Source organism: Ixodes scapularis, unplaced genomic scaffold, assembly GCF_016920785.2.
Source record: "Ixodes scapularis isolate PalLabHiFi unplaced genomic scaffold, ASM1692078v2 PGA_scaffold9__187_contigs__length_104089568, whole genome shotgun sequence".
NCBI lineage: Eukaryota > Metazoa > Arthropoda > Arachnida > Ixodida > Ixodidae > Ixodes > Ixodes scapularis.
In genome coordinates, this window is record NW_024609884.1 from 21,482,840 (window position 1) to 21,507,869 (window position 25,030).

Here is a 25,030-nt window from a genome sequence, read left to right on the forward strand (position 1 = left end):
TCACAAAATCTGTCTCTTCTCGTCATAATCAAGGATGTTGAAGAACAAATTCCTGTATTGTCTGCACGCGTAGATAGTCGCCACAGTCTAGAATTCCAACTTTTAAACGTGTATGGTCCGCGGAATATAGCCCGGAAACTACGGTAAGCGGCTTATGCTTCCATTAAAAATATAGCGGGATAACCAAAATTTTGAAATTTGTTTTAATTAACCAGAAGTATGAAATATCAGTTTGAATTATCACGAGCCTACTACTGTATTTGCATAGTGGGCATAAATGCTTACAAAGCTAGGTGCTGTACATGACTTAAACAATGTAGTTATCTGACCAAATAAAGTGAAAGCTATATACAATTTTCTTCATTATCAAATTTGTCAGTTTTATAATGAGAAATCAATAATTAGCAGTCTTGTATGGAAAACATGGATGGTCTCCTTTAATGTTACTTGTAAACCACTTTTTTTTATCATGTCCACAATAATAAAAATACTAATATAATAATTAAGAGCACCAGTTGGGTAGGAGTTAATTTAGTCTCGTAGATCATCAAATGTGCGTGCCAAACCATCTATCGTAAGCAATGTTCACAAGACGATGCTGCACTTTTTCAAAACTTAGAGGACAGAGTCCCTGGACTGGTTCCACACTACTGAGTAGTTTCAATAACACGGGAACATGAAATAAATTAATCGTGCATCTACTCTCAATAAAGGGGGGGAGGGGTCTTCACCTTTCCTTAATTTTCTTGGCTCTGCCACAGGTTGCATCTTTGCTGAAATAAATAGCGGCAAGGGCTGCTTTAATACATTCTATGTTCTTTGTGGTCTAGGTTGAAGGACTACCCACAGTATTGCCAGCACTTGGCTTCCATCGCCCACTTCAAGGACTTTCCTGAACATTTGAAAGAGGTGAGATTGTCTTTGTTGGCATTACCGTCTTTCAAATAAACAGTTTGTCTTTCCGAGTCCACCAAGCAGCTTCCAAAAGCTACACACTGCCGGGGAAAAGCGGCGCTTGCCTAGGGACAACAGGAGATACCCGAGAGACTGGCATTATCACCAAGGGTGCTCCTTTTTGTTCCAGTATGTGGACTGCGGGGCACGTTCACAAGAGCCCCTTAACCGACCCCAGGGTCAGACCCTGCCCCACAATCTGGCGATGTTGGCCCAGGGCCTGAACCCGGCAACCACGACAGCAGGGGTGACTGTCCGTCCACAGCCGGCTCCGGCCTCTGCGCCCTCTTCGGGTACAGGCCTGTCTGCAACCGCTGGAGGTGTCGCCAAGCCCACTGCGGTAGGCGCCAAGGTCAGCAGGGCTCTTTTCTGTGCATCAACCTCGGAGGGGTGTTTACGATTGGTTCTTGTTACTCCGACATTCCCACTTTATAGATGTACGAGGCGACAACTCTTCTGTGCATATGACTTTTTTTTTTAATAAGATCGTTCATATACTTGACAAGTCCTTGCTTTTGTGGGAATGGTTCCAGGAAAAGTCTGCATCTTGTTTTCATTGATACTGCTTCCTGTGAAACGAACCTACCAGAGGCACACAACTCGTGTTTAGGTCGGAAGTTGTTGGGATCCGAATGTATTTAAGTGCAATTTCTGATTCCCTTTGTCAACAAAGAGTGAACAGGATGTGCGACTGTTTTATCCAGGCTCCAAAGTAGGTTGCCAACCCTTGGGAAAACTGTGTAGCCGAGAGTGCAAGGAGGATGATAGGCTGGATTGTATAGACACTACCTGGGTTCAGATTGCAGTATGAATCACCAGTGTGTTACAACATATCTCGGACAAAACAGAACGTCAGAGTGTCTTTGGGTGAAGGTGGATGGGGGGGGGGGGGAGGAAGTGATGGTGGATGAGGAAGAGGGGGAATGCGATGGGCGCATGCAAAAGAGCGCCGCTGTATTGGGCGGCAGCCTGTGCCCCCTTGCCGACAGTGCTGGCAGTGGTGAAAGGCATGCACATTGCATACCTCTGCAGCTCTCAGCTAGGTGGCACGAGCTGCCGTCCGATGCATCATTCGCACGTGCTCTCTCTCCAATTTTTTTTTTTTTCTTTCCTATTATCATTTTGTTGACAGGCACCATTGTTTGTGGTGGTAAAATGAACTTGTGAAGCATGCGAGCTCATTATTAAATTGACTTTAAAAACCAACTATGGCAAGTGTTCAAATTCCTAGAACAGATTTTAAAAATTTAGCATGCTCATTAAAGCACAATAGACTTAGACAGTAAATCAGATTTCTTGGTAACTTGCTTGAAGCAGTCCTTTGTTACCCATATTTTTATCATCTGTTGTTCATTGCGATCGCAAAATAATTAAGTTGCTTAATCTCACGTTGGGCATATGGCAAGTTAATGGCAAATCCTACTAGTAATCTACCAATATTTTACCCTCAGTTTTCTTCTTTTTTTTTTCTTTTTGAGTGTGAATGGGCTATTTTGAGCAGTGGGCATTCATTTGGTCCTTTTGTGGTGTAGTAGATTAGTGGTTCTTTCACTGAACTTCTGTCGGTTGTTTGATCTAGCATTTGATTTCTCAGAACATGCGGTACTGTTTAGATGGAGTAAATTATGATTAAGTGTAGAATTGCTATATAGGGTTGGAACAATTTTTTTACATGTAGACCTTGTTTCTTTATCGCCCTGAAGGAAACCTTTGTGTGGTGGACCAAATTAAAATCAGTTATGACAATATAGTATACATAAGCACTAACAGGGAGTGTTGTGTATCTTGTATATCTAGTGGAGGCTTGGAAAATGTTTTGTGCTGTGATGTTGCAAATTGAATCTACTGTGGGCATAGTCAGACTATTCGTGCTATTTTAGATTTTATTTTGTAGTTGAGTCAAGTTCAGGAGTGTCATGAGGCAAGAGAACAAAGTTCAGGAGTTATGAAATGAATGTTTCGGGATAACTGTAAAGTTTTCTGCAGACAAGTGTTAATGAGGTTACCACTTGAATAAGTTTGTATTAAAATGGTGTTGAGGTATCACTGACCAGTGACCTTTGTGTATCTTTAACATGTGGCACACGTTCCATCTGATGATTTAGGTTAATTCGAAAAGTTTATTTGGGGGGGGGGGGGGGGGGTGGCGGGGCGGCAAGGCTATTAGCTTTATTCTTATCACGAGTAGTGATCGGCCATCCCTGTAAAGGCGGGCACTAAGCTTCATGCGTAGAACAAGCAGCTATCAACCACCCTTGTAAGGCTGGGTGGTAATGCTGCATTTTAACCTTCCTGGCATTTTAGAACTAAATGTGCAAAATCATCTATCACCTTCTGCATAACCCACCTTTTTTTCTTTCACGGTTACATGTCCTAGCTGTCTCTTTCTTGCACTCTAAGCATGCCTGCTTTGCTGAATTTCTTGGCACACATTTCATTCTTTTACTGTTGACACTCCATTAGTGCTCTGCTCCCTCCTTACCTGTGCTGTTGCTTTTACGGCCCTTTGCTGTCACGCTTTTTTTCCTTTCCCTGCGAAGTTTGTTGTGATGTTTCCCTGTCTAATCTGTATCAGGCATTTCTGGGCACGATTATTGCATGAAAACAAAAGGCAGGGAGGGTGCTGGATGGCTGGCTGTACGGTGGAAGGGGGATCGTCATGCCCAGAGGAATGCTACTCATCAGCCTGCTCTGCTTGGCACTTGGTGACTGGTTGTGAGTGAGAGTGCTGGGTACCAGCAGGTTGCATGCCTGCTGGACTTGTCGGGAGTATCCATATGTCACGATTCTCTGCAGTCCTGCTCCCGGCCATTGTTGTGTGCTCTGTGTCTGCATGTAATAATATGATTGCTTATTTCTGCTTGTTCTTGCTGGCGGTCTTGTGGTGTTCTCATGCTTTTGTGTTGGTGTGCATATTGACAGTCCTTAGATGCCTCTTGTCTGGAATCTTTGTCACGCTAGGGGAGGGCTTTTCCAAAGACTGAGAATTCTTCCAAGTCGCCACAAGCTTTTCCATTTTTTAATGGAAAAGACAACCATAAGTATGCTTTCGGCGTTAGAGGAAAACCAGTCATATTGGTTGAAGAGCCTACAAGGAGGACTAACAAAACGTCTAAACTCGCCGAGCGTTAAAAAAAAACCCGGCTTTTTTTACTATTTCAAGAGGCAGTGTTCATAGCTCGCAATATGCCAGCATGATCAGAAGTGCATCTGAGGCTAGTGACGGGCACTCGACGCCACTGCTGCCTATAGACGGCAGGGCTTTGCAAGCTGAGCGTATGCAGACATCGGGACTGGAGACGTCGTCTATCGCATCAATCTAACTATTAACTGTATCCAAATAACTTTTTGTCGAAATGTGCAAGTAATATTGGTTTGAAGTGTTCTAGACAATCCTTTAAAAAAAAGTATTGGAAAGGGTTTTCTTCAAAACTATTTGTGTCCTCGAAAGTTTCTCCTTCTCCCAACGTCCAATCTGTGACTCTTGTTGCTGAAAAATTTACTAGGGTGAAAAATGGTGGAGTTCCCAGACCAGAGGCATTTAAGTACCTTTATATTGCCAGGCATGCGCATGGGCAACTCTACGAAGATGCCTCATCTCGAGAAACTTAGTAGCCGTAACAGGCAAGACATGCTTGCTTGGAATGCCTGTAATTAGCTTGAAGGTCGCCGACTTGCCAACAGTAAAGTTAATTTGGAATTGGGAGTGACCCCGTGCATGAGACAAGCATGGTCATATGCATAAAACTCGTGAGGCAAGTACGATCAGATGCTAGCCCTATACACCGGCAGCCATTCTTGTTTGCAGTAAGTGATGATTGCGTGGACAGCGTACGCATTGCCACGTATGTAACTATATGGCCAATTAGAAGTTTACAACTTAAGTACCTGACCCTGCAAACAATAGTAGTGGGAGGCATTGTAAATGTAATTGAAGCCCAGAACACATTGTCTCTGTAAAGTGCATTTGAATTAAGAAGGCATATGGCATCATCCTCTCGTGTTGGTGGCATCTTCGTGAGTTTTAATGAAAAAGGCTAGCCATGAGGATAATGGCAGAATCTGGTAATTCTGGAACCCCGAGCGCTTCACGTTTGTTGATGCTGCTCAGCGGACTTGTAATCCACTCGGCTCGACGACGAGCAGCCAGTAGTTGGATTGGCTGGTCGTCATGCTTATGTGCATAAGTTATCCCAATGACTTGCTTGTTTTCCAACCATACCCATGGCGCCGCTAACCATACGCAACGCCTGCTGCGACTTTCATGGTAGTCGAAGACGATTTTTCTTCCTGTGGTGCAGCACTTCAAGCTGCAGGAATGCACTCCATACCCCGGTGAATCATATAAGGAAGCTGCAGCTAACCAGTGCCTGCCGCCACAGTCCTACATAAAGGGGATTGTGCGCGATTTCTACTTGAATCAGCTTTCACGGAAAGAGAAGATGGTTAGTGATCATCATGTGGGGCGTGCCGTCACTAGCTTTTCGTCGCCACTCGTAGTGGTGTGTGAGGTGTCTAATAGAATTCTCTTGAGGTTGCCATTGTTTCTAACCACTTGACTACATGTGCACACAGCCCTCCATAGCAAATCCAACAAATATAGACACTCTGCTGGGAGCCACGGAGAAGGACGACAAATTAGTGATTCCCCCAGAGAGTGTCCAGGACAGAGTGTCGTTCATCATCAACAACCTGTCGCAGATGAATCTCCCTCAAAAGGTACCAATTACTTAAGCTTGCTAGTTTTTGTAGTTCTGCTCGTTCGAAGTGTGAACTGGGCAGGAAACACTGTCTGATATGAATAGTTGCAGATCTTGCGTTTGTAAATATGAAAATGATTCCATATCCAGTTTGACGCTGACAGTACCCGTGACGACCTGTGCATTTGGGTTGAGACCTTGCCCTACATCAAGGTTCTATTGTCAATTTGTTTTTCAATCTAGACAGAAGAGTTCAAAGAGGTGGTGAAGGAAGAGTACTGGCCCTGGTTTGCTCAGTACTTGGTTATGAAACGGGCTTCCATCGAGCCCAACTTTCACACGCTGTATGCAAACTTCTTGGACACTGTGAAGGTTCCAGAACTCTCCAGGCTAGTTATCCGGGAGACGTTTCGGAATATCAAGGTAAGCTCTTGTTGCAGTGTGGAAGGACTGCTATTTGTTCATAGTCTAGGTAACGTTTTCCCCCTTGTCCTGCCACCTTTTCCTTTCTTACTAAAGGGCTATTCTAGCATTCGCACCATTCTCCTCGTGTGTCTCGTCTGGTGCAGAGTATGGTGCATCACGAAATATGTGGCTCCATCTGTTTCAGGTGCTCCTGACAAGCGACAAAGCACTGGCCAACTTCTCTGACAGGTCTTTGCTCAAGAGCCTCGGACATTGGCTCGGAATGCTCACCATGGCAAAGAATCGACCCATTCTGCTAGTTGTGAGCATTCCTTTCACCTTGCTTGTGGATGCTCGGTTGGCTTCGGAACAATGACGCTAATGCATAATTTTCGTTTCAGGACATGGATATCAAGTCCCTGCTGATCGAGGCGTTCCACAAAGGGCAGCAAGAGTTGCTCTACGTGGTGCCCTTTATCGCCAAGGTCGTGGAATCCTGTTCAAAGAGCAGGGTATGGAAGGAACCGGCACTCCTGTGTAGTTCTTCCCATGTCTCATACTTTGACATTCCTGTTTTTAAATCAATTTTGGGCTCCCTTCTTAAGTTGTTGGATGTGCTGTTTTGCCCAGGTGTTCAAGCCTCCAAACCCATGGACAATGGGCATTCTGAACGTGCTCTCTGAGCTACACCGAGAACCTGAACTGAAACTGAACTTGAAGTTTGAGATAGAAGTCCTGTGCAAGGCATTCAACCTTGACCTCAACGTAAGAAACATTTATAGTAGTGGTCACACTGTTATCCTTAAGATTCCCTGCTTAGCAGAAGTTCTGAATGAGTTTCTTGTTTTGCTGAGAACTTGTACGCGTGTCAGGCAAAATATTCCATCCCATAATGGTCAAATTTGTTCTTCCCTTTTCATTTCGCTAGAGTACTTTTCATAATTCTACAAATTTATTTATTGAAGAAACTGTTTTGTACAATTATTAAAATTTTCACAGCTAGTGCTGTTGACAGCTGTGGTATATGAGGCATTGTGCATTTGCAAATTAATCCAAGGTCTGATACTGTAAAACCCTTTATTTTCGTGGCCCTGATTTTTCGCGAATTGGTCAGGGGGTCATGTTTGCGACGATCAAATTTTGTGATTTCTAAAGGCTGGAATTACCTCTACAGGCAATAGAATTATTTGCACCCATTAAAGTTTGCAAATTTTACAATTCGCGAAAATTGGGGGCTTGCGACCAGTAAGGGTTTTACAGTATGTTCTTGCATTTTGAGCACAAATTGTTGCATTGGAATAGAGCAGGGGTGGTTAAGCTCTTCAATCCCCTGAATGGTAGCCGAGAAGCTCCTGGTCTTGGCATTGATGCAATAATGTAGCAGCCTACAGACCTCGTAAGCAGTAGTGTGCATACTCCTAGGGAATGTTTCACTCGTAGTTCTCCATGAATTGGTGGCTCAAATGTGCTAAATTAGTGCTTAAACCAGAAAGACGCCTTCTTTAAGGGCACAGGATAAGTCTTATAATCCCCATGCATTTTAGGCCATGTTGAGGAACATTTTTCTCTGCAATTATTAAGATTATTCCTGTCATATGTATCATCTTGTTCCAAATTTAGTGCTTTTTATACTGAACTAGAGTTATTTATATCAATTAACAATATTTTTATTTATTTTTATTGTGCTGAAGTTTTAGCTTGCTTAGTGTATTAAAAAATTTGTAACGCAAGAACTGTTAGGAGCAAATTTTAATTCTAGTTCAGTACTTTTCAACACCTATGTCCACATACATAGTGCATAGGTGTTCAACACCTATGTAGGTGGCAGGAATAAAAAAAAATTAACCCTCTATAGTGGCAGGTTATGGAAAAAATGGTACCTATGTACTGAAAAACACTGTTTTGAAATAATTGAGTTTAAAGTAAAAAAAAAAAAAAAAAAAATGCTTTTGGCACCAACACTCTCGGGAGTCATTTCTTCAATAGCCACCAGCTTTGTAGTCAATGTTACAGTCATGTCTTCACTTTTCGGCTTATCGCCGTGCTTGCCGGGCCTCTTTTGTGGCCTGTTGTGTCGCTCGGTTCGCAAAGTATATTCGAGTGCGGCCAACTTTCCCCCAGCCACTTGGTGTTCCACCCAGGGTTCAGTCCTCAGGACTTCAAAATATTGGCTCGTGCGATGCTGCCACCATTTAACAAAAGAGCAGCATCCAATGTCGCCCTTTTGTCGTTTGAAAACATGAGTGCTTGAAAGTACACACGTTGAAACAGATGTGCATGGCGTCCTGGGATTGTCTTGGTCAAAAAAGAGCTATGTTGGAAAATTTATCGATAAACGGGGAGCACAAAAGGAATATGCTCCCACCTGCTACTTGCTTTTGGAAAAAGTGTTTTTCAGCCCGAAATATGATTTTCTAAGAACAGTGTAACAATGGAAAATGTGCAGAAAGAAATAAATGTTTCAACCTGCAAACCTAATTTTTTATTTTTTTTTTATTTTAAGGAAATTTGGGAGATTGGGGAAGCTTCGAGGGTACTCAGAGGAGCTTGTGGATTTGAGAAAAGCCCCTACTTATGGAGGACCCCTTGTTTGTACAGGACCTGAAGCCAGGACTGGTCTTGAAGGACATGGAGTTCCGCAAGCGGCTCGACCCACAACTGTCGCCGCGGCACAAGCCTGACAGTCCCCCTCTGGCACCCTCAAGCACGGCGGTAGCGCCTCCAGTGGCCGCTGCTGTGGCACCCACTGCCCTGGTTCCTTCACTGCCTCCAGGGGTCTCTGGAGGTCCTGGGGGGACGCCGGCTGGGCTGCCACCTCCCCAGCCCGAGGAGGCTCCAACCTCCCTGGGGGCTGCCGCCCTGGGACCCTTTCCCCAGCCACAGTTTTCGTACCATGACATTAATGTTCTCTCAATGTCCAACTTGGCTCAGCACGTCCAAATCAACAGTAAGGTGAGACTTGGCCACCTTCTCCGACTCTGGAAGTCTCCATTGTCTGCCTTTGACCAGCACTAATTAGGGGCCATAAGGAATAAAGATGTTTGTATTGCTGTTCATACCATGCAGCACATGGCAGCCATTAAGCTTGGTTGTTCGTCTGTCTCTAGAGTCTAGGGAATGTTGAAACTTTGCCATTTCGAATTGTTTTGCAGATCTACTTAGCCAAGGGCTTCAGAATAATGGAATCTTACAATGTTTGTTGTTGTTTTCCCCCAGCTTCCACTGTTCCAGGCACATCCACATTTGAAGCAGTACGTTCGCACAGCAGTTGAACGTGCCATACAGGAGTGGATTATGCCTGTCGTAGAGAGGTCACTGAAGATTGCTCTAACGACGTGCGACCAGATAGTTCGCAAGGTATGCTGTTCTCACTTTCAGCCTATGCGGTCTGCTGAATCTGCCCTTGCCAGAGGATTCTTTACTTTTCTGAAATGTCTTGTTCCTTCCTGTGTGCCAAGCTGCCTGATTACACACCTTTTTGTAGCTAACACAGCCTCGGGTTCAAATACGGCAAAGTCCGCAATCTGCCAAAGAATAGTTGCGTCGGAGGCATCCTGTAATGATAGCTTCACACAGAGGATCTCAATGGGTACCAATCTGATGCAGTCCCAGGCCGTGGTGCATGCTGACGAAACATGCTGTCGCTGCTTCTCAGTGCTGGGCATGTTTGGTGCCCTTCTTAATGTTGGGACCCCGAAAATTTCCCTTGTGACCAAATTGAAAGCCTTGGAACCTGATGAAACATACCTGTAACTCAGGATCTGACTATGAGAAGAACTTGATTGCAAGTGTTCCTTTTCAGGACTTTGCCCTTGATCCCGAAGAATCTCGACTTCGTGTGGCAGCCCACCACATGGTGCGCAGCTTGACTGCAGGCATGGCAATGATCACCTGCAGGGACCCAATGTTGATGACCATTAGCAACAACCTCAAGGCGGCCTTTCATACAGCCCTCAGGGTCAGTACCTTATAGTGTGCTCCTAGCTGAATTTTGTTTTTAATGTGGTTCTTTAACAATTACCTGATGCTTTCAGCCAATACTGGTCTCATCGGTGTGGATTTTGCAAGGGGTAGGAAACACCTAAATGAAAATTTGACATGCCTTTTTCGGTAGCTGTTAGGGGATACACAAGTGCTGAAGGCATACACATACATTTGTGCTACCACTTGGAGGGGGCAGGGTGCTGAACCTTTGACTATGAATGCTACGTAGAAATTTGTGGTATGTTTTCGAGCTTAATTATTGCACATATTTTAATGTCTATTCTTTGATTTTTTGCAAGTGCATGGGCATGTTATACACATACAGTTATTAATTTCTTGAGGGCCTTTTTCTATGGGCAATGCAGAATCAGTTTTTCTCAATTGTTTTTTTTTTTTTTATTTATAATCTGTGATAATCATTTTTTGAGATACTGGTCATTTAATTGTTTTGAGGGTCACTGCCATACATGTATGGTGGTGCAGAAGTGTCCCAAACTTTTGCTTTTGTTTTTTAGGGGGAAGGTATAGAGGCAGGAAAGGAGAGTGCTATGTGGTTTACACTAATACATAATGCAGATGAGGTGTCTTGGAAACTGGAATTACTATTGTGTCCTAATGGCTTAAAAATGTAAAAATCTTGAAGTCCACTCAAGTAACGAAGAATCCATGTGCTCGGTTTGCATGCAGAGGACACTTGTAGTGTTACCCTTTTTCCTTTTAAATGCCCAACAACCGAAAGTTTGCTAAAAAGAAAGCAAGTTTAAAACGCCCCAGCTTGATGGTCAGTGATCATACTGGGTTGTTTTCTTTTTCCAGCTCCAAGGAGCAAGCCTTCCTCAAAAGGACCTCTTGGAACAAGCAACAACAGTTGTGTCCCAAGAAAATGTGGAGTTGGCCTGTTGTTTCATCCAAAAGACTGCCATTGAGAAAGCTATTCCAGAGATTGATAAGAAACTTGGCCAGGTGAGCTCTGTTCCTTTAGATCTTGTTTCGCGGGTTCTACCTGCTTCACTCACAGCCGCACCTGCTCATTTTTCAGGAATATGAGTTCCGTAAAGGTGCCCGCGGTGAGGGCCGCCGCTATTGTGATCCCGTGGTTCTGACATACCAGGCGGAGAGGATGCCCGAACAGATACGACTCAAGGCAAGGACGCAGTTTATTGTTTGGTCGTAGACGCCCAGCCAGAAGCGTGTGTTGCTCACCGAAGTGGTATCCCCAACTCAGGTCGGCTGCGTGACGCCTCAGCAGATGGCTGTGTACGAAGAGTTTGCCCGCAACATCCCGGGCTTCCAGCCCATCTCGGAGCGCGACCAGCCTTCCCTGTTTCTCCCCAAACCTGTTGTAAGTTTCCGAGTGTCCTTTGTATTTTGTAGTTGCTGTAGCTAGACAGTGCAAATCAAGAGTACAAATAGCCAAAAGGTGCCTGTGTGACTGTTCAGATCTTTCAGTTTGACTGCATTCTGGCGCAGTATGGTGTGGTTGCAGATGCACATTACCTAGCAAATTAATGTTACTTGCCATCACATTTGCCATGACATCGCTTGCTATTGCTTAGCTGCAAAAACAGATACTGCGTTCTATTGTTCCCTGCAGTAGACCGCAATTCACCATAACTGCGTACAAAATTTGCTGAAACATGTTCTGCAGTGTTTTGCATCAGTCTTTTCACAACTGAATGTATCGCCCTTAAACATAAATGTGTGAATGTGAAGGTTAGCAACAAAACCTGCTCTTCCGTCTTCTGTCCTCTATTTTGTTTGCTTAGTCACCATTGACCCCGTCGGCTTGGATGGCAGGTTCGTCAGACAGGCTTCAGCAGCGGGGTGGACGACATGACCCACCTGTACGACAAGATAGTCACGGATTTGGAGCAGCAGGTGCACGGCCTGCTGGGCACGGTGGTGCCTTCGAACCCACAGGTGGCTGCGCTGCACGTACTGCACGAGGCCGTGCTCGTGGCTCGGAACTCCCGCGACGCCGTCACGGCCATGGCCCTGCTCCAGAAGGTAAGTTGGTTTCTGTGAGACGCTTTGATGGAGGCCTGGTTTCTTTCTGGACGGAAGGCACATCCCGGCAGATGCGCAGTTTGCCCACTGGTGCGACTCCCGGGGTGTTCTCGTTGCAGACAGTGGAGAGCATGGCGGAAGGGCTGAACCACTCCATGGGGACGGATCCCGAGACGGCGCTGCGCTTCCGGGAGGCCCACTTGGCCGTGCTGAAGGCCCTGGCCGAGGGATACGGCCACCCCTGGGCCGCCAAGCACATTACCCGTTTTCTCCTCGACCTTCGGGAAGAGGTGCGCTGGAACGTGGACATGGTGGACCCTCTGCTGCGCTCGGGACTGCTTGTCCTCACCACCTTTGACCTGCACTTGGCACAGGCACGTGCTGCCCGGGACTGCCCTCCCGACTGTCCCTCATTGCTCTCCCTTGTTCTCGCTCCCACAGGCGATGGATAACGGGATGAACTATCCGGCCGTAGACTTTGCCAAGCACCTGGTGCGGCTCTATTTTTCGGAAGGTCGCCACGGCGACTACAACCTCTCCGAGTCTGACCTTGGCAACACCTTTGAGACGCTCGTCCGCATCAATGCGCAAAACAGACAGCCTCAGGAAGGGTAAGTGGGATGTCTTCTCGACCGCATGGTTGCCTGACTAAGCTGGAAAGTTGTGCTTGGAGCAGTCTCACACAGCCTGACAATGGCAGCCTGCTCGCTGGGGACCAGAGGTGGCGCTTCAGAGCCAGAAAGGCAGTCTTGCATGCAAGGACGGGGGCTAAAACTGATTTCGATCGGGAGGGAGAGAATTAAGTGGGGCAAGTGATCACCTTCCTATTGCATGATCTTGCTCATCTGTAGTGTTAGGGGAAACAAAAGCTACGCTCTCACCATGCAGTTTTTTCATGTGTGTACTTGTTCAAACAAACTTGGGTATAGAGCTTGGGAACATTGGAGCCTATAGCTAACATAACATGACATCCATGTCGTCTCTTTACTTCGAGGACACCTACAGAATTGCAGTCAGACCCTCTTTTTACTAGCTGTGGTAAAATTGCATGTCTGGTAAAATTTATAATTATGTCAGTAAAAGTTGAAATACTCTGCTTTCAATAGGAAATTTTATCAAACCAGCTAATAACATCCAAAAGCTATTTAGAATCCAATGGTGTAGGTAGCACATTTGTCAGGAAGCACAAAGTTGTGATGGGATTCTTTAATATCAAATCTTGTCTGTATGTATAACTAAACATTCAAAATTTGCTCTTTGCCTCCTGCCAGTGCTTTATCTCAGTCTTGCATACATTATGCAGTAAAACTAAGGTTATGTCTAGGAAAGAGTGTTTTTGCTTAAGACCAAAATCGCCTTGGTGAAATGCAGTCCGGAATAAAGATTGAGAAATGGGCATTGACCCCAATTTTTTCTTGAATCCAGGAATGTGGAGTGTTTCACGTGGTATGTCTGTTTGAAGCTGTGTCACTTGGCAATTGGTGCTAAAAGAATAGTTGCAACACATTTATCGACACTGCAAGCGGTAGACTAGCAGTGCAGATGAACCAATCTCTGCACAACAAATCTTTTTCTTTACACGAATCGAGACAGATGTACTTTTGCTTGCTTGTAACTTAAAAATAATCTTCATTGGGACGAAGCAGTCCACATCCTAATTTAGATGGTATTCATACCTTGCATGGTATTCAGAACTCTAACACGGTTCAAATCCCAAACAAACTTCCCTCTTTGTGAGTCTTGGGGCTCCTCGACTTTAATTAAGAAATTAAATGTCGGGAACAAAAGTTTGATGTGAACACGTGCAGAGGGTACAGATAGAATTTTTGGGGCTAGTTACAGCATTAGAAAAGTGGACGACTGTGCTTGGAGTTAACATAAAAAAGAGTATGCTATGAATTATAATTTTATATCCAAAAATGAAAATTGATATACGGTAAAAGTGGGTTTGACTGCAATGCTGTTATGGAGGAGAATTTCGAAATTGATTAGTATTTATAGAGGTACTAACCCACTTTTTTTCCATTTATGGTGTGGTCTGCAAGGACTGGATAGGCAGCCTTTTTTTTTTTTTTTCTGTTTTCCAATAGTATGCCTCTGTCAGTCTTAATTTTAAACTATAAAAGTGAAATTTTGGTTTTAATACTTTGGTTAAAATTAAGCTCAAAAGCATGATCCAGATGACCACAGAGTGTGCTCGAACTAACACATAAACAATATTTGCTTTCAGTTTATGCATTAAATGGAGTATATTGCATTAGGGATGTTGCTCTATGTATGCAGATTGTTCATATTCATTCGCGTGTTCTATCTTGTAGGCTTTTGTATAAGCAGGTTTTCAAACCTCCATGGTTCGGAGCAAGAAGTGGGTTAGTACCGTCGAGAAGCACTAGTTGTAGCTGGACCGACAGCGTGGGTTCCAGTCTTGTAGCGCTGGCAACTCTGCTGTCGGAATCCACGCTTGGGCCACATTGGTCTTGGATTGGCTTTGTGGCAGGTGCCCTCGGTCGGGCATGCAGACGGGCCAAAAGTTAGCTGGGACACGGGCTGTTGGGGCGGGGCCTGGTTGGCAGCGGGCACGAGAGGTGTGCCCCTGTGTGTCTGCAGGCTGTCCCAGGTGATGGAGATGCTGCGTGGTGGGGGCGGCGGGGGCGCGGTGGAGTACGGGGGCGTGCCCAGCAGTGGGCCCATGTCGATGATGCACTCGGGTATCAGTCAGGCGCGCGAGTACGATGACCCCCCTGGCCTGCACGAAAAGACGGAGTTCCTGCTGCGAGAGTGGGTCTCCATGTACAACACTCCGAATGCGGGCAAGGACTCCACCAAGGCCTTCCAGATCTTCGTGCAGCAGGTGCGTCCTCGCAAGGGGGGAGCCCGCCACCTCACGTTCGCCGGCGTCTACACGGGCTCTGTGCCGTCTTGCAGATGAACGTCCAAGGCATCCTCAAGACCGACGACCTCATCACTCGCTTCTTCCGTCTGAGCACCGAGATGTGCGTGGAGCACTGCTACCGGGCTCTGCTGGAGCAGACGCCAGCCAACGTGACCATGGTGCGCTCCAAGTGCTTCAACTCCCTGGATGCCTACATGCGCTTGATTGCCCTTTTGGTCAAGCTGAGTGGAGATGCTTCCAATCCAACAACCAAAGTCAACCTCCTCAATAAGGCAAGTCTTCCCATTACACCTCTCGCTGTGGTATGTCTTTATGCTTTTTGGATGACACTATTTGTGGAGCTAAATGGACCATTCCAGAAATATACATTCTGAAAATTGCCGTAGTGCGTCTTTTAGACGCTGTGGAAATCAGTGTATGACGCATCAAGGAGTACCTATATATAGAAGGAACGGTTTCGTGTTTGCTTAGCATTTTGAGGACGCCAAGAAAGCAGGACGAATGTGAAGAATGGTGTGTATCAGCTTTGTGATGAGTTCGCTCCGTTTTCTTTGCGTTCTGAAGTCGCAGGAGAGAAGCAATTGAGTCGCTTCTGGGATGTACGGAGCTTGCGAGCCAGATTGAACATGCGTCTCACATCGCACCGTGCGATGCGATGTGAGATCAGCCCTTTCAGTGACACTTTTAATGCAAAAGCATTATCTGTTCCATGGAGTGCAACCGGTGTTGGCTGTGACTACGAAATGGGCATCTAAATAAACGGCAGTTAAAATGACTGCGATGCGTTTCCATTGGCCGCAACACATCATATCAGATGCTTCGTCACAAAAGTCGGCGGGGCGCTCAAGGTAAAAGTGGACGTACCTCAGAAAAATAAGCACAGCAACACAGATGCACCGTCACGGAAGGCATGGAGCCGGCGGAGTTCACCGCGCCTGCGCAGTGAGGGAGCGTGATGTCACCGCCGGAGCGCTGTGTGCAGTAGGAAGACGTGGTGCGGTGCTTGTAGGAATCTGCTGCGCGTAGGAATGCTTTCGCATTCCTTCACGTAAGCAGTCTAAAGGGTGTGTGTTAATTTTTTTAAGTGACCAAATTTTTTTTATTGGGGTGTTTTATTCATTTATTGCGTCACAGGTAGAATTCCAAAAGTTTAGTATGCAAAAATGTGTATATTTCTGTGTGTACATAAACCTTGTTACAGTTGTGCGCATGCGCAAAGCATCTTGGGCAGTCCTGTTGATGTTTCCGTGCTAAAACACCAAGTATGGATTGGATTGGAATCTGCGGCTCTCCCCTTTGTATAGGGTGATCAACAGTAATGGATACCACCTTATTTAAGGTTGCCAACTGTGTGGAATCGCCGCCACCATCGGAATCGTTGTCGTCGTTATCGGATTCACTTGAAGAGCCAAGTTCGGCAACAAAGTCATCAACATTGTCTTCACTCGACAAACAAAACTCTGCCTCTTCCAAGCCACCCTAGCTTTCTTCAGCGATTGCTTTTCTTTTTCGCGATGAAGTTCCGCATGCTCCGTTGGCTAGCGACGCCATTTTTAAATGACTGTTGCCAGAGTATCCTCTCATTTATCTTACCAAAGGTGGCGCAACAAAAAAAATGTTAACTAAAACGAGTGCTGTCATATATGATCAGCACCGCAAACCACTCGGGACAAGCTACGCTCATCCGTGGAATTGAGGGCTACCTAAAAATCCACTGGACGAGCTGAGCTGGTCCATGGCATTTTTTACCAGAAAGCCGCCGACGAGCTCAGCTCATCCAAAGCACTTACAAAGCCCCTAAAAAAAAATTTTTTTTTTTAACAGTCTGGGAGGCACGCAAATCAAAAAATAAACAATGCGAAAAAAAAAAATTTTTTTTGAAAAATGAATTTTTTGTTGTTAATATTGACAGCGAGAGATTTATTTGAAATTCTGCGCACAAAGTCCATGACATCACGGAATGGTCATTTGCTCAACGAGATAGTCATTCGCTCTTTCCACCTCAGCATGAAGGCGAAGCCGATTTACCTCTCCTCTATGCGCCCGAAATGCAGAGAGAGAAAACAAGTGGAAAGAAGGTGACTACCGACTAAATCACGTCTTGCGCCATCAAAATTGCTCTAAAAAAAATTTAATTAATTTTTTGACACGCGTGTCCCTACAAAATTGTTAAAAAAATTTTTTTCTTTTTAGGGGTGCTTTAAGGGGTTAACGAGAGAGGCCTTGTGGCTCAAAGCTCAAAGTGCCTGAAACTTCCTGTACCAAACGATTCCGTAAATGCAAGCTTAAAAAGCGACAAAGATGACGGAGATGATGTGTTTGTACAATCATAAAATTTATGAGAGGGAACACGCGACCGCGTGTCACTCACTACAGACATAGCAGCCTAGCGACCGCTGTGCACAATGCCACTTCCAAAAACTGGAGGCACTGATGGCTCGGGGTGGTGTTATTTGTTGCGCTTGCTGCTAACAGCGTGGGGTGACCACCGCAATAAAGGCGTGCGTGCGAAAGCGCTGCTCTATCACCATGTGGCACACTTCGGGAAAGGGGCATTTGGTAGCATTTCTTGCTTTGTTTTTTAATCTCTGCATTCATAAATTCAACCAGTCATAATCTTTGGTTATCCAGTAACTCAAAACCTCGGGCAAGATGGCGTTCTCAAATTAATACTTTTTTTTATCGTAACACAAAAGATGAGAGTTGGACGGCTGAAAAAACGCTGTCAGATTCCCGTTGGCCATTACGCGCAGCAGACGACATATCAGCGCGTGCCGGAAGTATCCCCATTGTTTGAAGAGCCAGTACTCTAGACTATTCTGCCTGTACCAAGTGACATGTGCTTGCTTGTTCCCTTTCATAAATCTTATGACTGTACATGTGGGAGTAGAATATGATTGTATGCTACTTGTAAGTGATCTCCAGAGCTGCACTGTGACTCGAGATGAATGCCTGTTAGACTTTGCCAAGCCGACATTTGTTGTCTTTAGAGACGGTTATCTCTGCTGCATTGATTGATGGCTTCCACTGGTCAGGCTTGCCCTGTTGGGCCAACCGCTTCTTTTGACCCACCTGGGTTGCAGGTGCTGGGCATTGTGGCGGGTGTGCTGCTGCAGGATCACGAATCTCGCGGGGTGGAGTTTCAGCAGCTACCGTACCACCGCATTTTCATGATGCTCTTCTTGGAGCTGAGTGCCCCGGAGCCCGTACTGGAGGCCATAGGCTTCCACGTCCTGATGGCCTTCTGCAACACGCTGCATGTGCTGCAACCCTGCAAGGCGCCGGCCTTCGCCTACTCATGGCTGGAGCTCATCTCGCACAGAGTATTCCTGGGCCGGGTGCTGGCCCTCACGCCGCAGCAGAAGGCCTGGGGAATGTTTGCCCAGCTCCTCAACGACCTGTTCAAGTTTCTGGCGCCATTCCTGCGCAACGTGGACCTCGAGAAGCCCATTCAGCTCCTGTACAAGGTAGACCCTCGAGTCTTCTCGGTGCTTTTGGCCTGCCTGACTGCAGCCTCGCTCTCCTCCCGCAGGGCACGCTGCGGGTGCTGCTGGTGCTGCTGCACGACTTCCCGGAGTTCCTGTGCGACTACCACTATGGTTTCTGCGACCTGATCCCGGCCAACTGCATCCAGATGCGCAACCTGATCCTGAGTGCCTTCCCTCGCCACATGCGCCTGCCGGACCCCTTCACGCCCAACCTCAAGGTGGAGGTGCTGCCCGAGATCACCCAAGCGCCCCGGGTGCTCACCAACTTTGCCTCTGTGATCCAGCCGCAGAGCTTCAAGAAGGTGAGCATAGGCAGTCCGCCACTTGCTCGGCTGCCGAGGCCCTCCACCTTCGAAGCACTCTGACGGAGTGTGGTGTTGCTGCTCTGACGCAGGATCTGGACTCCTACATCAAGACTCGGGGTCCCGTGACATTCCTGTCGGAGCTGCGGAGCAACCTCCAGGCTACCACGGAGCCGGGCATGAACTACAATGTTCCCCTCATGAATGCTCTCGTGCTCTATGTGGGCACCCAGGCCATTGCTTACATCCAGAGCAAGAGCCTGACTCCCAGCATGAGCACCATCACGCACTCTTCCCACATGGACATCTTCCAAAACCTGGCTGTTGACTTGGATACCGAAGGTGTGCAAGCTTGCCGATTGTCAGTTTCTACAACTGAATGGCTGGTTGCCAGAGGGGGCCACGTAGCTTGTAAAATGCAGCAATCAGGGGTTTGCATGCATGCAGATTCATTTTATTTCACTTACGGTTTTGATGACAGCCTTTTAGGCATTCTCCTTGTTTTCTATATCTGGTGTTAGTTTCGATATAGCTTGTTTTATTCATGTTCTTGACATACCGCAAAAGTGCCCACTTTGTTCAAGCGCCCACTATTAACATTTCCCAATCTTGGGAATTCTGCAAATTATACTTTAAGCGCCCGATTTGACCAGACAAGTGCCCATGTCCAGAATACCCAGTTTTCAGTGAAAGTGGGGTGGGCGCTCCCCCGGTGTTTTACGGTAATACACATGCAAAAAACAAACATGTCCTTGTGCATGCGTGTGGCGTAACAAATTTATTTGCATCATAAAATAATCTGCTTTGCTTCTTGTGAACCACTGAGTGCTATCAGCAACAAAAATAATGTGTGCAAATTAATTTTATTTTAAAATAATTGGATATTGCAACAAGGAAGAAAAAACGGAATCTTGGCAAACTTTTTTTTTTTCTTTCTTGTAACTATAGGTACATACGCTGTAGTCAAACCTTCATTGTTGCATCCTGCAGACCTAAACCATATGCATGCAAAATTTGGTTGTGGTAGGACAATAATAAACATAATTCTTGTATAGAAACATTACATACAAGAGAAAATTTCATTTGAATACAATTATAAATGTGTAGTGACACTCTTTCGGGGCAAGACATTTTTTTGTAGTATTATTTTGCGAGAGAATGAAGCTATAGAACCATGTGATGAAGAGAAGACGGCTAGGCCTACCTCTCAAAGTGAATCCGATCGTGAGCGACACCTAAATTTGAAGAATTGCGCACACGAAAAGGGCTTTAATATGAGCTTTTCTGGGCCGCTACGAGTGCTTCAAATGCATATTGGACTGATTTCGTGGCGATATCCAGCCTTAATTTTTCTATACATAAAATAAGGTTTAAATATATTAGACACCCTCACATCTAAAAAGAAAACAAAGGTGCTGTTTTTCAATCCTCATCTCCCCTTAACCAGCTGTTGCTTTTGTTCCGCAGGGCGCTACCTGTTCCTGAATGCAATAGCCAACCAGCTTCGCTACCCGAACAGTCACACTCACTACTTCAGTTGTACCCTGCTCTACCTTTTTGCTGAAGCCAACACTGAGGCCATCCAGGAGCAAATTACCAGGTGAATTGTCTTGGCTTGCTTGGCTGGATGAATGGGAGTCGCCCAGTTCTGGGTATGGTTAGCCTGATTTCCTCTTCATCTCGTCCTCTCACAGGGTGCTGCTGGAACGCCTTATTGTAAATCGTCCACATCCCTGGGGTCTCCTGGTTACCTTCATCGATCTCATCAAAAACCCAACTTTCAAGTTTTGGACCCACGAGTTCGTCCGCTGTGCTCCTGAGATTGAAAAGTAAGACTTGTGCTCTTTTTGATGCAATAGAAGTTGCAGCGTAGTTTCATTGCTACATTAGCTGGCCATTCATCGCAACTGGCACTTTTTCTTGTGTGGTATCTCGACGGGGATGCAACACTCTTAGAGGCAAGTTGGGCCCAACTTGGTGAACATTCATGTTTCAACTCTGCCCTGCAGGAAAAGTTTCATAAATAAAACCGCGGTTCTACATTAATACATGCTATGCTGCAACGACCCGACAAGCTGCGTGTGTCGTTGTTTTAGGTTCAATGTGAGATAGGATATTTAGGTATAACAGGAGATTCGGGATTCTCCTCGACTAATTACTAGCGGGCTGTATCCTAGATTTTTGTATCAAATTCCTCGTTTACTAACCACCTATTCAATGAGCTTTTGCACTTCAAAATAACGGAGAGAAACAAATAAATAATCTTAAGCAGTTCAGTTAGATTTTCATTTAATATTGCCGACATATTGATTTCACATTCTCAAAACTATATCTGCATGCAAAATGTTGATGTGCATAATTAAATTATGAATGTTTTGTTTGCGCCCAAGTTAAGAGCTGCAGTTTAATTGCAACTTGCATTAAATATTGAACTCAAAATTCTATTGATTACTGTTAGCTTACCTTTTATTTCATACCTAAAATTACAATTTGCTTCTGCTCATCCTACTAAGCATGTCTCAAACAAAGCTGCTGCAGTGCAACCTTCTAGACAAAAAGGGAAGGCTCATGTTAAAATACTTGTGTTCCAGATACATGTCTGGTGCTTTTAACACAACCAAACTCTCCCCTATTCGCGTCTCCAGCTCCTTGCTCGCCCTCCCGCGGCGGAAACGGAAAGCGCTCTAGTGAGGGTCCCCCGATTCTCCTGCTGAGCGAGCACGGCGGAACTGCACGCGATCATGGCTCGCGAAATGTCATTTCCAAATGCAAACAACTCTTCACTGTCCCAACGTAGTGCTGCAGCTGGTATGGGGTCGTACCTTACTGGAGAGTTTTAGCATTGCGTGTAGAAGCAAACGCAAGCGGTGTGCGTTTGCGTTAGAGTTGCGTGCCCCACGTTGGGTGCGTGCGCCTCATCGCCATGCACCATCCAAGACCGCATTTTTAGGCTCCTCGCACGCGCAGTGTGGAAGACGCAAAGCTAACGCTAACACACAGCGCTCGCTCGTATACGCAATACAAAAACTTACTACCGTTTTACCAGCTTCCTACGCCAACGAGACATGCTGCAGTGAGCAGACGTGCAAGCAGGTAGGCGTTCCCTCGAACTGGAAAGGCTGAGAGCGTAAACGTTAAAGTAACTGAACATTATAAAAAAATTAATACGGTAATTAAAAAAAAAAAAAAAAGTTTTCTTTTTTCTACTTTTGGGCACTTGGTCTGGAATGATATTGGCGGAGACTTTAGACGTTTTACCGATTGTCAAAAGTTGAGACTTTGATAGGAAAATATACTTTACGCACAATTAATGCAATTTTACATGGATGTCTCGCATTAGCTGGAATGTTTTCATTGAGTTTAGACTGTTTTTATTTTATTACTCAGCAATTCAAAATTCTGCACAAACTTCTGCAATTGGCACCAGTGAAGATAATTAGCACACTTTTGATTGTCATATTTGTTTGCGCGTTTGAAATTAGATCATGAGCTACAAATTATATTAGAGCTTGAAAAATAATGTATTAAAATACCTGAATTTTTATATTATTAATAATACAAATCGCGGCAATGTATGCCTCCAATTAACGCCAAGATCGCGAACATACGCCATTTAACCAAATAGTCTTTCCACAAAAATATCATTTTGTTTTCCTTTTAGCATATGAAAAACTCTGTCATCGTTATCAAGATAGACAAACAGTCAAATACTGGATGTAATATAAAGTCATATTTGTCGCGCATTGCTATAAAAAACGCACACTTTAGCAGTCTGACTCGGATTCCGTCTTTAGGTTGTTGCAGTGAGAACAGCGTTCATTAATTTATATGTTTTGTGGACATATTGTAAAAATTGGAATTATTCTCTTATTCTTGTGCTGGAAATAATGTTAAACCAATTAATCATCTAAATACCCCAAAAAACATTAAAATTCCTGCAGTTTATTATTTCCCAGGACAATTATCTGAGCGAGAAAAGGCAACGAGAACACACAAATCTCAGCGCTGATTTTTTTCAACAACTACACCAACTACAAATATCAGCCTGGATCGAACATGTATGTCACAAAATAAAGTTTCCGCAAACAACTTCTCTAACTACATAATTACAATGTGAGACACATCTTGAGTTACGAAAGAATCCGAAATTAAGACCTATATCGAGAAATTAAATCCGAAATAAAGGTTAGTTTCGGTTTCACTCCAGAATTGAAACAATATTACGCTGAACACCGCTCTTTTTCTTAGGATAAAGAGGTGACCTGCGCTCACAACACCCTAGCTTCCTCTTATCAGCAGAAATAAGTTGTCGCTCAGTGAAGCCAGCACACTAGACAGGCTGGACAGCGGCACGCATCTCAGACCCTCACTATAACCGCCATTTTGGAAAATGAGTGGCACCACCTATAGTTAGTTGCAGTCGTGAATATACTGGGTGCTAATGAGTGGTTGCACACCAGTCTGACAGCAAAGACATTATATTTTATGGCGAATTCCACTGGGCGTTTTGGAGCGCACCGGGATCAGTTGACCAGATCCGGAATTAAGCACACGATCCGAACGGGGTCGCGCCGCCTACGGGTCCCCAGTGGAACATGACCACTGCTCCGGGATCGCGGATGCCTTCCCGTGCTTCCCGTTATTCAACTGCCCGGGAATCCCATTTCTGCGGCCGCCACGGTTGTTTCGAAATCGCGGCGCTAAAGCCTGGTCCAGACAGTTGGGCTTGACTGCGTTTGACTGCGTTGCGGCTGCGAGAAACCAGGACATCGCTGCTGCTTACATCTCGTGCCAAGACGATTTCTTGAATTGGATTCCACACCTCATACGAAGCACAGATGTGCCGGGGACTCGCTTTTGGTTCTCGACGCAACGCACTCAAACGCAAGTGTCTGAACCGGCCTTAACACGTGCTCGACTCACGAGCGGCAGGAATGGCTCGGGAGCTTCTAGCAAAGATTGCCGGAATGCCCGTAGCGCCGGCAAAACCTTCTCTTCTTCCTGGAAAACGAACCGGCTGTCGAGCCAAGGGGTAAGCAAGCGGCCATTACGAATTCTGAGGCGAGATGCCCCACAAGAAAGGAAGTCACGTGTTTGCGCCTTAAGCTGGCCCGGCTGGCTTTTGGTTGAATCCCCCGAAATCGTAGGAGCGACTTTTCTCGGATCCAGATCGAGATCTGGAGCGGGAGCTAATCCAAAACGACCAGTGGAACACGTCCGTCTCTATCCCGATCGCCCAGTGAAATTGGCTCGCTCTAGAAAAGTCGATCCCGGCGCGCTCCAAAACGACCAGATGAATTCGCCATTAGTTTGAATGAATGACAGCAAAGTAATGCTTCTGCTCCAAAATAATTCGGACCAATTGCATCATTGTAACTATGTTTTATAGGACTCTGTTCTCTTTCCCCCTTTGGTTGCATCTACCAGTAGTCGATGGGCTTGTACAAGTCTTTTACATCTATCGTTCCATTTATGGCCCTTATTGTTTTCTTGTATGTGTCGCGTCCATATTTTTGTTGATGCACCGCTAGAATGCAACAACACCGTTTGCAGTATTCTGATCACGTTTTGATCAATCCTGCTCCTTTCCCTTGTATTGAGTGTCCAAAGGCAGCTCGCCCACGACACGCCAATTGCACATCCCAGCTACCCACCGGGCATTCTAGAAAGGAAGGAAAAGGCAAGAGGTGCTGATCTGGCAAACAACTTGTATGCAATTTTTTTTTTTTTTTCCTCCTTTTGAATATGGGGTAAGGCCAGTCAGGTGGCACACCTTTTGCCTTGTATACCTAAGCTCGTGTAAATAAAACGATTTTCCACTGATCGCAAGTTACTATCCTTAGTGCAAGTTAGAAAATTGGTGGTCAAAGCAAGAAATTTGATGTGATACATTCGTTGCATTGTTGAGTCATGCGAGCGTCTATTCTTTTGCAGGTTGTTCGAATCAGTGGCACGGTCCTGCATGCAGCAGAAGCCACCGACGGAGCCTTCGGGTTAACCCAGGGCAGCAGCTCATTCTTCCTTCACAAGATTGTGTTCCTCTGTTTTTACTTGTATCGACATTGCAGTGCAGTGCATTATTCCACGCAGTTTCCCATGACCACATTCACTTTGTACAGGAGGGAAGACGTGCTAGGTGCACCCTGGGTGTTTCTAGTCCGAGTCTCGTAAATAAATGGTTGTGGGCATGAGTAACTGTAGCACAGTTGTTTATTTCAATGACAAGAAGGTTCAGCTGCCAGAACACCATTGTGAGTGGCAGTACGGGTATCTGGGTAAAATAGTAGTATAATGTAA

At 45.4% G+C, this 25,030-nt stretch overlaps 1 protein-coding gene across 3 annotated transcripts in view; it reads left to right on the top strand.

Annotated features, from left to right (window-relative positions):
- The window catches only part of LOC8039109 (CCR4-NOT transcription complex subunit 1), a 45,781-nt gene extending 20,853 nt beyond the window's left edge, over window positions 1–24,928 (top strand). For 2 of the 3 annotated variants that reach the window (XM_029969110.3, XM_029969111.4), the window contains exons 20-43: window positions 831–909; window positions 1,085–1,306; window positions 5,530–5,673; window positions 5,898–6,077; window positions 6,265–6,381; window positions 6,461–6,571; window positions 6,690–6,824; window positions 8,658–9,011; window positions 9,276–9,416; window positions 9,862–10,017; window positions 10,860–11,006; window positions 11,083–11,187; window positions 11,269–11,385; window positions 11,841–12,050; window positions 12,170–12,424; window positions 12,492–12,661; window positions 14,658–14,901; window positions 14,976–15,215; window positions 18,027–18,410; window positions 18,476–18,733; window positions 18,826–19,075; window positions 20,201–20,333; window positions 20,428–20,562; window positions 24,668–24,928. In XM_029969110.3, the coding sequence (XP_029824970.1) occupies window positions 831–909; window positions 1,085–1,306; window positions 5,530–5,673; window positions 5,898–6,077; window positions 6,265–6,381; window positions 6,461–6,571; window positions 6,690–6,824; window positions 8,658–9,011; window positions 9,276–9,416; window positions 9,862–10,017; window positions 10,860–11,006; window positions 11,083–11,187; window positions 11,269–11,385; window positions 11,841–12,050; window positions 12,170–12,424; window positions 12,492–12,661; window positions 14,658–14,901; window positions 14,976–15,215; window positions 18,027–18,410; window positions 18,476–18,733; window positions 18,826–19,075; window positions 20,201–20,333; window positions 20,428–20,562; window positions 24,668–24,731 (4,351 nt within the window). In that variant the 3' untranslated portion in view covers window positions 24,732–24,928. The remainder of the gene's footprint in view (window positions 1–830; window positions 910–1,084; window positions 1,307–5,529; window positions 5,674–5,897; window positions 6,078–6,264; window positions 6,382–6,460; window positions 6,572–6,689; window positions 6,825–8,657; window positions 9,012–9,275; window positions 9,417–9,861; window positions 10,018–10,859; window positions 11,007–11,082; window positions 11,188–11,268; window positions 11,386–11,840; window positions 12,051–12,169; window positions 12,425–12,491; window positions 12,662–14,657; window positions 14,902–14,975; window positions 15,216–18,026; window positions 18,411–18,475; window positions 18,734–18,825; window positions 19,076–20,200; window positions 20,334–20,427; window positions 20,563–24,667) is intronic. The other variant, XM_029969112.4, reaches the window with a different exon arrangement.
- The last annotated feature ends 102 nt before the right edge of the window (window positions 24,929–25,030 follow it).